The sequence below is a fragment of the Calliphora vicina genome, chromosome 5 (assembly GCF_958450345.1).
Source record: "Calliphora vicina chromosome 5, idCalVici1.1, whole genome shotgun sequence".
NCBI lineage: Eukaryota > Metazoa > Arthropoda > Insecta > Diptera > Calliphoridae > Calliphora > Calliphora vicina.
Window position 1 is genome coordinate 110,854,414 of NC_088784.1, and position 12,549 is coordinate 110,866,962.

General features: G+C 31.5%; 1 protein-coding gene across 1 annotated transcript in view; it reads left to right on the forward strand.

Annotated features, from left to right (window-relative positions):
• Positions 1-12,549, forward strand: part of Drl-2 (Derailed 2) — a 76,178-nt gene that overhangs the window by 20,033 nt on the left and 43,596 nt on the right. The window contains exons 2-4 of the mRNA XM_065512544.1: positions 9,220-9,347; positions 10,046-10,283; positions 10,483-10,651. Of these exons, the coding sequence (XP_065368616.1) occupies positions 9,220-9,347; positions 10,046-10,283; positions 10,483-10,651 (535 nt within the window). The remainder of the gene's footprint in view (positions 1-9,219; positions 9,348-10,045; positions 10,284-10,482; positions 10,652-12,549) is intronic.

A 12,549-nucleotide genomic window follows, 5' to 3' on the forward strand; every position in this document is an offset into this window, starting at 1 on the left:
TAAAAATATCTTAAAGGAATGGACCTAAGCTTTCTTTTGACTAAAAAAAACAAAGTTTTTGATTTTGCAAAAAAAGTCAAAAATTGTATGTTTTGAGTTACAAAATATTTATTTTGATAGATATCCCACTCGCATCCCACTAAGCGACCAAATAGGTGTTCAAGGAAAATATCTAAGCCCATTTAAAAAAAAAAGTCAAAAAAGTTTTTGATTTCGGAAAAAAAATATTAAAATTTTTTTATTTATTTTTTTAAATATTTTTTTTCGAAAGATTGAAGAAAGAGCTATCTAAACTATTTGGGACACATTTTGCTAAGAACAATAGGTAATAAGTTACATGTGTCAAAATTTGACCCCCTATAACTCAGAGAGTTCTCGACCGATCTTGTTGAAAATTGTGTCTTACTATCCAATAGAACTAACCTTGGTGCAAATTTCATCCCGATCGGAAGACATCGATTTCAAAAGTTGGTTCACTTGACATGAAATGCCCCATATATATTTGTTTTGCCAATTTTTTTCTTAACTCATTCAATATGGGTCAAATTTTACCCGAAAAGCCTATGAAGGTTAAATTTAGGAAAGAATAGATTCTTTCAAGCTTTTCCACGAGGGCTATATCAAGTAAAGCAAAAAAGCTTAAAATACAATCATCATGATGTTGCTGCTGTTTTGGCTGTATTTGTTTACTTGTCGTTTCTTTTTTTTCTTCCAACTACAATTTGAACTGAAATGCAAGGAATAAATACCCGGAAAATGTATGTACATATGTATTTATGTATGTACAATGTATAAGTGTAAATGTATGGCAGTATAAGTGTCTTTACATGTATGTATCTGTGTTTACTTAAGAATTTGTAAGATTTAAACAAAAACAGAAAAGAAGACTAAAAACGGAAATAAGCTACAACAGCAACAAGCTACAATACAGGGAAGGGTGGTGTAGTGGTGGTGGAGGCAATATTAAATAGTTTTGAATGAGTGTTGTTACACAGCATCTTAGAAAAGTGTGGAGCAATGTGTGGGAGTGTGTGAGGGGATGTGTATGACACTAAGATGTTGTTTCAACGTCTATTTTTAAGATGAATTCATAGCCTTGTGAAATGGATTTTTAAGTAGAACAAAGAGAACAATTTGAAAGAATCTTAAATCCAATTATAGAACATTCATTCATTCAATACGAACATTTTCACTCAACTTTCATCTTGTCAGTTTAATTTTCTTTCAATTTTCTACAAATCTCCTTATACTCCTTCACTGCTCTTCTATGCTCTTCCCTTTCATTCACTTACTACGACGTTGTCATCACCTTTGTTTCATGACTGTTGCCAACATTTAGCTGCTCAGCTTCCACAACCTCCATCACGATACCTCCATGATACCAGCTTAGATTTCTCAATAAATTTTGTTTGGCACCCCGCTGTCATATTTATTTTTCTCATTTCGTTTTTTCAACTGTTTCAAATTGTTGTTCAAAGTAAGTAATGTAAAAGAAAGACAGTCAGCCAGCCAGCCATCAACAAACGTTTATGTTTTAACAAAAAATTAAAGGACCTTTTTTCTCCAATTGCCTTAAGATTAAGATTTATTTACGGTTTTTAGCTGTGTGTGAAAGAATTTTAGGAAAATTGTGAAAAAAAAGCTGAAAGCGAAACTTAATTTTCCTTTCATTTTTATAAACTTGATGTTGGTTTCTAAAGAAATACTTAATTCAACAATATATAATTTACAGAAGAAACCAAAAAAAAACAAGAGCAAGAGCAACAACTACTTACATATAAATGTATAGAGAAATAAAATAAATCCAAAATTGAAATAATAAAGAAAAACTGTTACAAATCAAATTGCAACAATAAAAAAAAGTTTCCCAGCACACTTTTCTTTAAGAAAAACATTTAAAATTTATCAATTTTATAAACTTTACACCTTATACCCAGAATTTTATAACATTTAAAAATTTCGGAGTAGATCAGTAACTTTTCTAGATCTAAAATAATTCATCTGACGCGATCATTTGATAATTGATAAATGCAAATATTTGAGAAAGACTATCGCTCAGTTTTTGGCATCAAAACCTTCATTCTCAAAGGTTCAATAAAGTAATTAATAACGAATCATTAGTTATTTTAAAATACTTTCCCTTTCCAGAATTCAGACCTCCACGACTGGATGATACTCTTCGGAAGATTTCGAGTAAAGCTCAGTATACCGACAAGGGAAGGTATGATAGATTGACTACACTAATGGCTCAAAGACAGAAACGGGCTCAGGAATTTTCTCCAATGAACTGGAGCTTTTGATATATCTCAGATTGTCCATATCTCAGATTGTTCTAGAACTGAATTTCGAAAATTCGAACATATCTAAGGCTCTTAACCCCAACGTAATTAGGTCGAAAAGTCTTCTCAATTGTATTTATTTACTGGCAGAAATAGGAAAACACTACGCCGAGTTAACATGGGTTAACAGGTCATGGGAGAATCCGGGGAAATGAAGTATCTTGTGCAAAGGAATACTCACACTCCCTTGGAGACCGTGTCGAATTTGATACATGAATGGGCGTTGAGAGAGACTGAACTCAAGTGGTCAAATATCATCACTTGTAGAATATCCAGAATTATCTGGTCCACTCTGACAAAGGATAGGACCAGGAATCTTTACTGGGTACTGTTTAGTTATTTAGATGAGGAGGAAGAGGAATCGGTACAACACCTTCTATGTGACAGCCAGGCCTTACAAGAGCTTAGACTATTACATCTCTTTTTCATGATCTGGACTGTCTCAGAGACCTAATCAAATCTAATCAAATTTACTAGAAGTACCGTTTGGTTCTCACGGGGACCATAGGAGTCATATGGTCATCAGAAAAAAGTCCTCCGAGTGAACTCGCTAAATGGAGAGCAACCCATATAAAGCTGGGTTTCCGTATACACCGTAATCGGCGCCGATAACGAAAACTGAAACTGAAAAACGTTGGTGTTCGTCACCGTCTCGTTTCTGAATTGTTTTCGTTTCAGTTTCGTTGCGGCATAAAACAGAAACGAAATTATTTTTTTAATTTTGAATGTCGCACATTAAATAGAATGAAATTCTTTTTTGACAAAATTTTTTCCTCTTCCAATAAAGAAAATTTATTTTTTTATTCATTTAGATTTTCTTTAAATTTGATATAAAAAAATAATTAATATAATTACTTTCCTACAGCACCGAAAACAACCAACTTGAAGTTGTTTTCTTTCCGGCCCCAAATGTCAGGTGTTTCGTTAGTCCCGGTCCACACTGTGAAACATTTGCTGCAAAACATTTGAGTTTGTTGATGAAAGGGGAAAGAGGAATGAAAAAGGGAACTTTGTTTCATGTACATGAAGTTTTTTTTGAGTATGTCATCCACATTTATTAGTTCGTATTCGTACTGTACAGAAATGTCAAAAACTGAAAAGCAAAAACATCACTGTGTGGACACGAATGCAGTTTCAAAAGAGAATTTAAAAATGTTTTGCAGCAAATGTTTCACAGTGTGGACCGGGACTTACTGATCGGTGCCGTTTCATTCTCAATTTTCGTTGCCGATTTATGAAACGAACTTGTTTTCGGTGCAAATGTATGGAATTTTGTTTTCGGTGCCGTTTGCGGTGTATGCGGAAACGTAGCTTAACCTTTCCATAATTATTCGGTATCAAGAATTATTCACATCTGCGAAACAATTTTCGATTGTTTTGGTCGGCTGATGTCTTATTGGCAACAAAGTATCATAATCATGTTTTTGTTGCTTTGTTTACATCTCAGAGAACAAAATTTCTTTCTTTCAGTTTCTCAGTGTACGACATTCATATGTTGAGTTGATTTTTATTCTCCGCTGTTTTACCAACACAACCAAAGCTTCGATGGTAGGTATGTGTTTGGGCACCACTGGTATATTTGTATAAGTTTGTCATTCCTTTTGTAATGTCCACATTTTTCATTATCCCCATAAAGTATATATATTCTGGATCCCTATAGATATCGGAGTCGTTATAGATATGTTCTTCTCTCCGACAATTTTTTAACAACATTTTTATAATCATTGTTTCGAAGTGTAAGGACTTCAAAGAAGATTTATTGCTGGGTTAAAACAACATAAAAATGTATATATGTTTGCGTCTAGTTAGAAATTGCCAACAAAGTGTTTTTGGTCTTAGAATTTTTTAATTTTTTGTTCGCCTTTTTATAATTTCTTTATTGAAGAACTAAATGTTTCTTATTTCTTGTTGCTTTGACAAATGTCAAACACATTCATCCATCATTGATGTTTCAAATGCATACAGTGGCGCCAAAGTTCTTGTTCATGTTCTCTTTCCTTTTCACTTGAAAACTGCTTTATTTTTTTTTTCTTTAGCTATATTTTCGTTTTTCTATTTTTTCTTCAACATCATCAAAATTTATTAATTGCTCAATATGACGTCTTAACAAGGCACTTGGAGAAAAAAACATTTTGAAGTGTGCTTGAAGTTGAAAACGCTGCTTGAGTTTCCCAAGACCTCAACAAAAAAAATTAAAAAAAAACAAGAACCAATAAAAATTGTTGACAAAAAAAGAAGAAAGAAAAAAATATACCCAAAAGTATACTGGCATTTGGTTTTTTTTTTGCGCAAAAAGTATATCAAGATTGAAATTAAGAAATGTTAAACACAAGAAAATAAAAGAAAATATTTATTTTTTCAATCTGTTGTATTTAGCTTTAATTTGTTGTTTGTAAATTTGTCAGACCATTTTAAGTTTATTTGCAGTCATGCGGAAAATTTGTAAACTGTTGCCATTTCAGAAATACTTAGAAGCAAATGAAAAATTGTAAAAAAAAATATGGAAAAAAATTAAATAAAATATTCATTGTAATAATTCCATTTTCATTTGTAACCGCTCAAGATGATGATGATGATGTTGCTGTTCAAATTCATTCCTTGATTTTTTTTAAAACTAATTCCCTGATTACGCACTATATGATTTTCTTCTTAAGTAATTTATATTTACTCCAATATTTGGCAGGAGTATGTTCAAGTGGTTAAATGTTTGATATATTGTTTATTCTTTATTCTGTTTAAATTTTCATTTGTCTGTTTATGTATATTTTATTAAACGTCTGCGTCTTCTTTCTTCAAACTTTAGTCTGTTGCTTTGGCTGCAGCGCTATTTGTGTTTCAATTTTGCTGCTTTGTTGCCATTTAAAAAGTATTTGCAGAAGAAACTGCAATAAAAATTTCTTTTACAAAGTGAAAATATTCCATTTCGCTATTTACATTGAGCACAACATTTTAACATTTTATTTTATGCTCGAAAAGTTTCTTTGTGACCGTGCTGAAGCAGAGTATCTATCATACAAACGTATGCATTTTGAGAAAGCAGAGACGTAGTAAAATTTCTTAGTAAAACTATTTACAAAACAGCAAAAAGTTTATATTAAACTTCAAGTGAACAATTTAAGTAAAATATATTAGAATTATTAAAGTAATTTCATTTTAAATGAATATTTTTATAAACATATAAAACAGTTTAACAACCTTGGCTGTAAATATAGGAATTTAACTCAAATTAAAAACCGAAAGAACTTTAATATTAAATAACTTTTATCTTTCCCGAGATCCTTAAAGTTCGAATCGTAAGTAAATCAAAATGATGAGATGTATTGAGTTTAATTCCCATAGCTATCATTAATAAAGTCCTAAAGAGAAATTGTTAAATTTTCAGAATTTCTTTAAAAAAAAGTTTAAATTTGAGTTTGGATAATTGTGTAACAAAAACTAACCCTTTTTGCCGCATGTAGGTTAGGATTGTCATTGTTATTGTAACAAAAACAAAACACATGTAAAATTTGCACTCAAGCATTTACAATTTTCTGAAAATGAGCGAATTCACTTAATTGTGAATAAATTCGAAAATAATCCATCTATTTTTATGATTGATATCTCATTTTGTTCCTATTACGTGTGGTTTTGCGATAAACCAATAAATCTGAACAATTTCTGCCGTTTTAAATTTTTCATGACTTTTTTTAAAACAAAAAAATTTGCTATTTTCACGTAAAAAATATATTTTTTTCTTCAATTTGTTATTATAACTCCGAAACTACTGAGCCGATTAAAATGCAATATATATGTGAAAATTTATAAATAGCATGGGGAAAATGTTTTCAAAATTCAATCATTCAAAAGAAGAATATTAACTATGTATTTAATTTTATGTACATACATATATCAAACAAAAAACTGAAATATTGTGAAAATGATTAAATTCACTTAATAAATTCGTAAATAATGCATCGATTTTTATAATCGATATCTCATTTTATTGCTATTACATGTGGTTAGCGACAAAGCAATAAATCTTAAAAATTTCTCCCGTTTTCGATTTTTCATGAGTTTTTTAAAACAAAAAAAAATTTGCTATTTTCACGTAAAAAATATATATTTATACCCTACACCACCATAGTATTATGCGTTTGCGCAGATGTTTGTAACGCCCAAAAATATTAGTCTAAGTATTAGTCTTAAAGTATACTTAGAATCACTTTCTGAGTCGATTAAACGATGTCCGTCCGTCTGGTCGGCTGGCTGGCTGTCCATGTTAACCTTGTGTGCAGAGTACAGGTCGCAATTTTTAAGATATTTCAATAAAATTTGGTACATGTAATTTCTTCGGGCCAAGGACCAGGCCTATTGAAACTGGCTGAAATCGGTCCATTATTTCACCTAGCCCCCATACAAATGTCCTCTCGAAATTGGACTTTATCGGTCATAAATGTTTAATTTATAAATGTATCTCCACAAATTCCGCTCCAGATAAGTTTTATATATACAAAATTCATGTCACCAAATTTTGTTACGATCGGTCCATAATTAGTCATAGCTCCCATATAGACCCGCTTCCGAAAATCACTTTAACGTGCATAAATCGCTTAAAAATGTTGGTATACTCACAAAATTCAACATAGTAAACTTTTATATAGACATAAATCACACGACCTAATTTCATGGTGATCGGTCCATAATTGGTCATAGCCCCCATATAAGGCCCGCTTCCGAAAATCACTCAAAAATATAAATTATTGAAATTTTAAAAGAAAAATGTTTTTGCTCTTTTACTTAGTGTAGGGTATTATATGGTCTGGCTTGACCGTCCATACTTTCTTACTTGTTTTTGCTTCAATTTGTTATTATAACTCCGAAAGTACTGAGTCGATTAAAACATAATATATATGTAAAAATCTGTACATAGCATGGGGAAAATATTTTCAAAATTCAATCATTCAAAAGAAGTACATTAACTATTTAATTTTATGTATATCAAACAAAAAGCTAAAATTTTGTGAAAATGAGGAAATTTCACGTAAAAAATATATTTTTTGCTTCAATTTGTTACTATAACTCCGAAACTACTGAACTGAAAAAATTAAAAAAAAAACTTCTCCATAGAATTTAAAATTTGGAGCATATTTGTACAACTGGAACCACAATACATCAAAATTGTGTAGTGGTTTAAAAAGCCTCTAAATTTTTTTTTCGATTTTGTTGTCCTGTGTAATTGACATATCGTACATCGTAGTAAGCTGAAAATAGTCTTGCATTAAAAGAAGCTAAATATTTTCTTATATTTTTCTGTAATAAGACATGCAAAATTTTATTTAATGAAAAAAAAAACTTCAAAAAATAAATGTTTTTCCTAGTAAATACATTTTCAAATTTCAAAGCCGCTGCGACATGGATTTTAATTATCCGATTTGACTAAAATTTCCTAAGTTGATGTTTTATATCTTGTTAGAAGGTCAATTCAAAATTCAGAAAAATTTAACAAAGCTGGAAGAATTTTATTTCGGATTGAATTTAAGTTTCAGTTTCTTGCTTTAATTTCTTGAAATAAGTCATTTTTCAGTTTCAAGGTTATATTAAAATTTCTAACACTCTTTGATTTAAACCTGGATAGTTCACATTAATCTTCAATAATGTATATTATTTATAATCCTTCACTCTCCCCAAAAAACAAAAATTAAAATCCTTTAATTTTCCAGCAAAATAAACTCTTGCTGATAGATTTTTTTATATGACTTTCTTAAAACTATTTATAGTAAAACTGTAGCAATGTAAACGTGTATACATACCAAACTACTCGTATAATACACAATATATACTACATACATACATTTATACTTTATCATTCTGTGCTATGGAGGAAACATTAAATCTCTCAAGAATTTCATTTTAAGCTTCCGCATATCCAGTCTTAACAAAAAAAGCAAAAAAAAAAAAATAATAGAGAATAGAAAAAAACTACAACAATATAAAACAACATTTTCTTCCTGCAACATTTAGACGTGAAGCGAGAAGCCAGTGAAAGGAATACAAAAAAAAGTTAAACAAAATAAAAACACAAAATACACAAACGATGAAGCAGAGTAAACAGTTAATTTCTATTTAGTTTAGTCCGTGTTTTCTTTATTATTTCCCTCTCTCTAGTTTTTTTTTGTTATCCTGTTTAATACAACACCAAAATTGATTTAAGACATTGAATAAAACTGTTGTTTGACAAAGAATAACGTAATTCATGCATTCACTAGTATAGTACATTCATCCATTCATTCTACGAGTCACCACCTTTATTAAGAAGACAATGAATAAAGCTCTGGAGTAGTAGGAGTTTGCAAGGACAGATGGACGGACGTTAGGACGGGCGGATATAAGACAGACTGTCTTTTAGACATTGTGTTACAGGACATTCTAAATAATGAAATAAAAAACATACTGCGGCAAGGGTCAGGGCACTTGGTTATTAGAGGAGGGGTGGTAAAGTGATAACAGACCTTTTTTTTGGGTAAATTGATACAAAAGCAAATTACAATAAAAATAAGTAGAGAAGATGACACAAGAAATTTATGTGAGTTGTTTGTTTGTTTGTAAATTTATTTGTGTTTCGTTTTGTTTCCTTTTTCCCTTTCATGCGATTTTTTTTTATCAACATTCATGTAACATGGTCTATATGGAACTATTTTTCTATTTTCATGTACTTTTTTTCCACTTCTGCTGACTGGAATGAAACTCTTGTGGCTGGAACTTTTGCAACCCACATACATTTGGTGTGAAACGAAAACAAAAATACAACAACTGCAATAATGAAAACTTCAACTGATTTGTACAACATAATAATAACAACAACAACTACAACTTAAACAACGATGTTGCAACAATACAACAGGATTGGAGGCAGATTTATTTTATGTACACGAGGGAGCAATAAACACATACGCAATGCATTTTACGGTACCGGTGCCGGCAGATGTACATGACCTCGAATTTTCGTGGCAAAGTCTCACAGCTTATCCGGTAAGTTGCAAACTTTAGCACATAAAACAGCAGCAACAACAACAGCAGTCAACTTTAACCGCATAAACAGTTAAACTCCCACCACTGCCACCCAAACTTCACACCCATGCACACAGGAACCCACGTCACATTACGTTAAATTATCAGATAATAAATGGGTGTGCAATGTGTGAATATGTAGGAAATTGTGCATGTGTTGTTTGTTTATGTTTGTGTCTGTGTGATTCTGTTTACTTATTTTGTGTGGGGTCGTCTGTGTTCCTTTATACAATTCTGCTGTTTTGTATTTTGGTTACATTAAAGTTTATCCTTAATATATAAACAAACACATACAAACTCACTCACTCACGGAAATACATACACACACACCCATCTATACGTGGACATTGCCAGCCAGTGTTTGTATTAGTTTTCCTACTGTATGGCTTGTCTAAGAGCTGCTGCGGTCGTTGTTGTTGCTGCAACCACTCAAAAACCAATTTGCACTCCATTAACCACCTACTTGTTTCTGTTTTTTCCCTGTTTGTTGTTGTTGCTGTTGTTTCTATTTAATTTCATTTTTATCTTTTACTCTACTTTCATTTCCCCCACTCCCCCCCCAATAAAATGAAACAAACCCCACAAAAACCCCACCAAACTTTGGAAATTCTTGAAAATTGTTTTTTTTTGTATGTTTTGTTGTCGTTTTCATTTTATAGCTGCCATATGCAATTACCATCGATTATGACCATGATCAAGAGGCTTTGTCCGCACCCACCCTTAGTATACCTGAAAAAGGTTATGTGCCTCAGCAGGTGGAAACATTCCTGGTGCATTTGCCTTGTAGTGGCAACGTAACCGAACAAGTACCCCTCAGTGTGAATATGCTAGTGAGGGGACCGCCACGCCATAATGATACCAAATTACATTTTAAACGTAATAAAATTTGTATTAAAGGTAAGAGAATATTAAGCACATCTATTCGTTTGTTTGTGTCTCATTTTACATTAATGCCTTCACAATGATGATGATTTTGTTGACACAGTTTTACAGCCGCCACCACTGCTGCTGCTGCTGGAACAACGAATTGTTATCATTTCTCATTTGATCATTTCCATTTTGTTAAATAATTTCCCAAATATTTCTACATTTCAAGGTCTTTTTCCAGCTCCCAATCAATCACCGGCTCCGGCACATGCTCCTTCCCAGGGACCAGCCCTGTTGGGTGCAGCTGCCTGTGCTTTGGGTCTGGTTTTAGTTGTGGGTCTTATAGCCAGCACCATGTACTTAAGGGCCCGCAAACAAATACGCCAGGATTCATTACAGTAAGTAGCAACAAATTGAATTATAAAAAAAAAATTGATTGCCAAATAGATTAACTCCCAACACCGTAGCAAGGAGAAAACTGAAAGTGTTATAATTATTAGAGTAAAATCTCATAAAATATTTATATTATCATTTATATCATTAGGTCATCCAAGATTTGTAAGGATATTTGTACTCTTTTTCGAAAATCATTTTAAAATTTGTTATCTGCATCTCACTTATTATATGTAGGGTTCCTACGCGGGAAATTCTCTAACCCACATTTTCTCAATATCTGGTTATGGTTTTTCGTAACGATATACTTCCTATTAACATTTTTTTGTATGAGAACTGTCAGTATATCCGCACGATACAAAATAACCAGAGATTGAGAAAATGGGGCTAAGAGTTGTTAAATTTTCCCTAATTAATTTGCCACGTAAAAACCATAAGGTAGGCATGTTTTATATCAATGGATAGGGAATTTTATCTACTTTTCAAAAATATTTATTACTTTTGACAATTAAAAAATTCATGGAATACTTTTTTGAAAAATATAACAGAAAATGCTGTTTATTGAGTTTTTGCAAATATTTGAATATTTTTTAATGAAATTTTACAGTTATATAGACTGATAAATAAAAACAAAATTTTGAAATTTGTAATCAGGAATCCCGCAATTCCAAAAAAAGTGTTGAAAAATCCTAAAAATGGAATTTTTAGTTTTTTTTGCTATAATATCCATACCAAGGGCGGACTTATCGGAATCCTATACAAAATAATTAAGTACATATTTGGCCATCTAAATAGGGTTATTATATTTTTATATCGACTATGCGATTTGAGAATTTTTGCCCTAAATTGGGATTTTACATAAAAAATAGGTGTTTTTTGGATGGACTTGGTCCCCTCGGTATGAAAATCTTTTAAATTTATTTTCATTTAAAATAAATTCCTAATACATCTTAGAAAATTTTTAGATAACTTAAAATGAAAAAAAGTACTTTTTTCCAAAACTAGCGAAAAATCGCCTTTTTAATATTTTTTAAATTGAAATTCCTAGTTATGATTTTGCAATAAATCTTTTTTTTTGTTTGGCATATACATTTGTTCTTAGTCCAATAAATAAAAGTGGAGAAAATCGGGAAATATTTGGACCCGCTGTTATCAAAAAAGTGGTGTAGGGTGGGTAAAAATTTTGAAAATTTAATTTCCAAATGCGAATATCTCCTAAGTTATATAGATAATTTTTAGCTACGACGAGGTGTAATTTTTTTTGAAATCGGAACACAGCCGAAAAAATATGATCGTTTTAAAAAATTAACACACCAGAGGTGTTCTACTTTGGGGACCCCTTCTTCTTTGCCCATGTCAAATTTCATTCAAATCGGACTAAGTGTTTAAAAGTTACAGATTTATTTCCCTCTATTTTTTTTCCTATACCACTGTGCGGCGGTCAATAAGTCCGTTACTTTTTGAATGAAACACTGGTTTTTTATAAAAATTCATTTTATTTTTCAACATAGACTCCATTGAGCTCTATACACTTTGTCCAAAGTTTCACCGATATTTTTTTATCCCTCCCAAAAAAAAAGATTTGTCGAGGTCATCAAAATAGACATTTGATGATCGATTCACCCCGAGAAACTCACTGTTTTGACGACCATTTGGTATGTGTGAAACGGCACAAAAACTCGTCCATATTGAGGTTTAACAACACCAATCATTCCAGCGATTGCACAAACGCAATAAATTGCGTACAAACGTGGAAAACATCTTGCGGAAAGCTTTCTCATACCCAAGTGATCATTCAAAATCACTCAGCCATGAGATATTTGTATGACTTCCATAATCTCACGCACATTCAATCTCCGATCGGCCAACAATATATCGTGAATTTGTTCAATTGTTTCGGGTG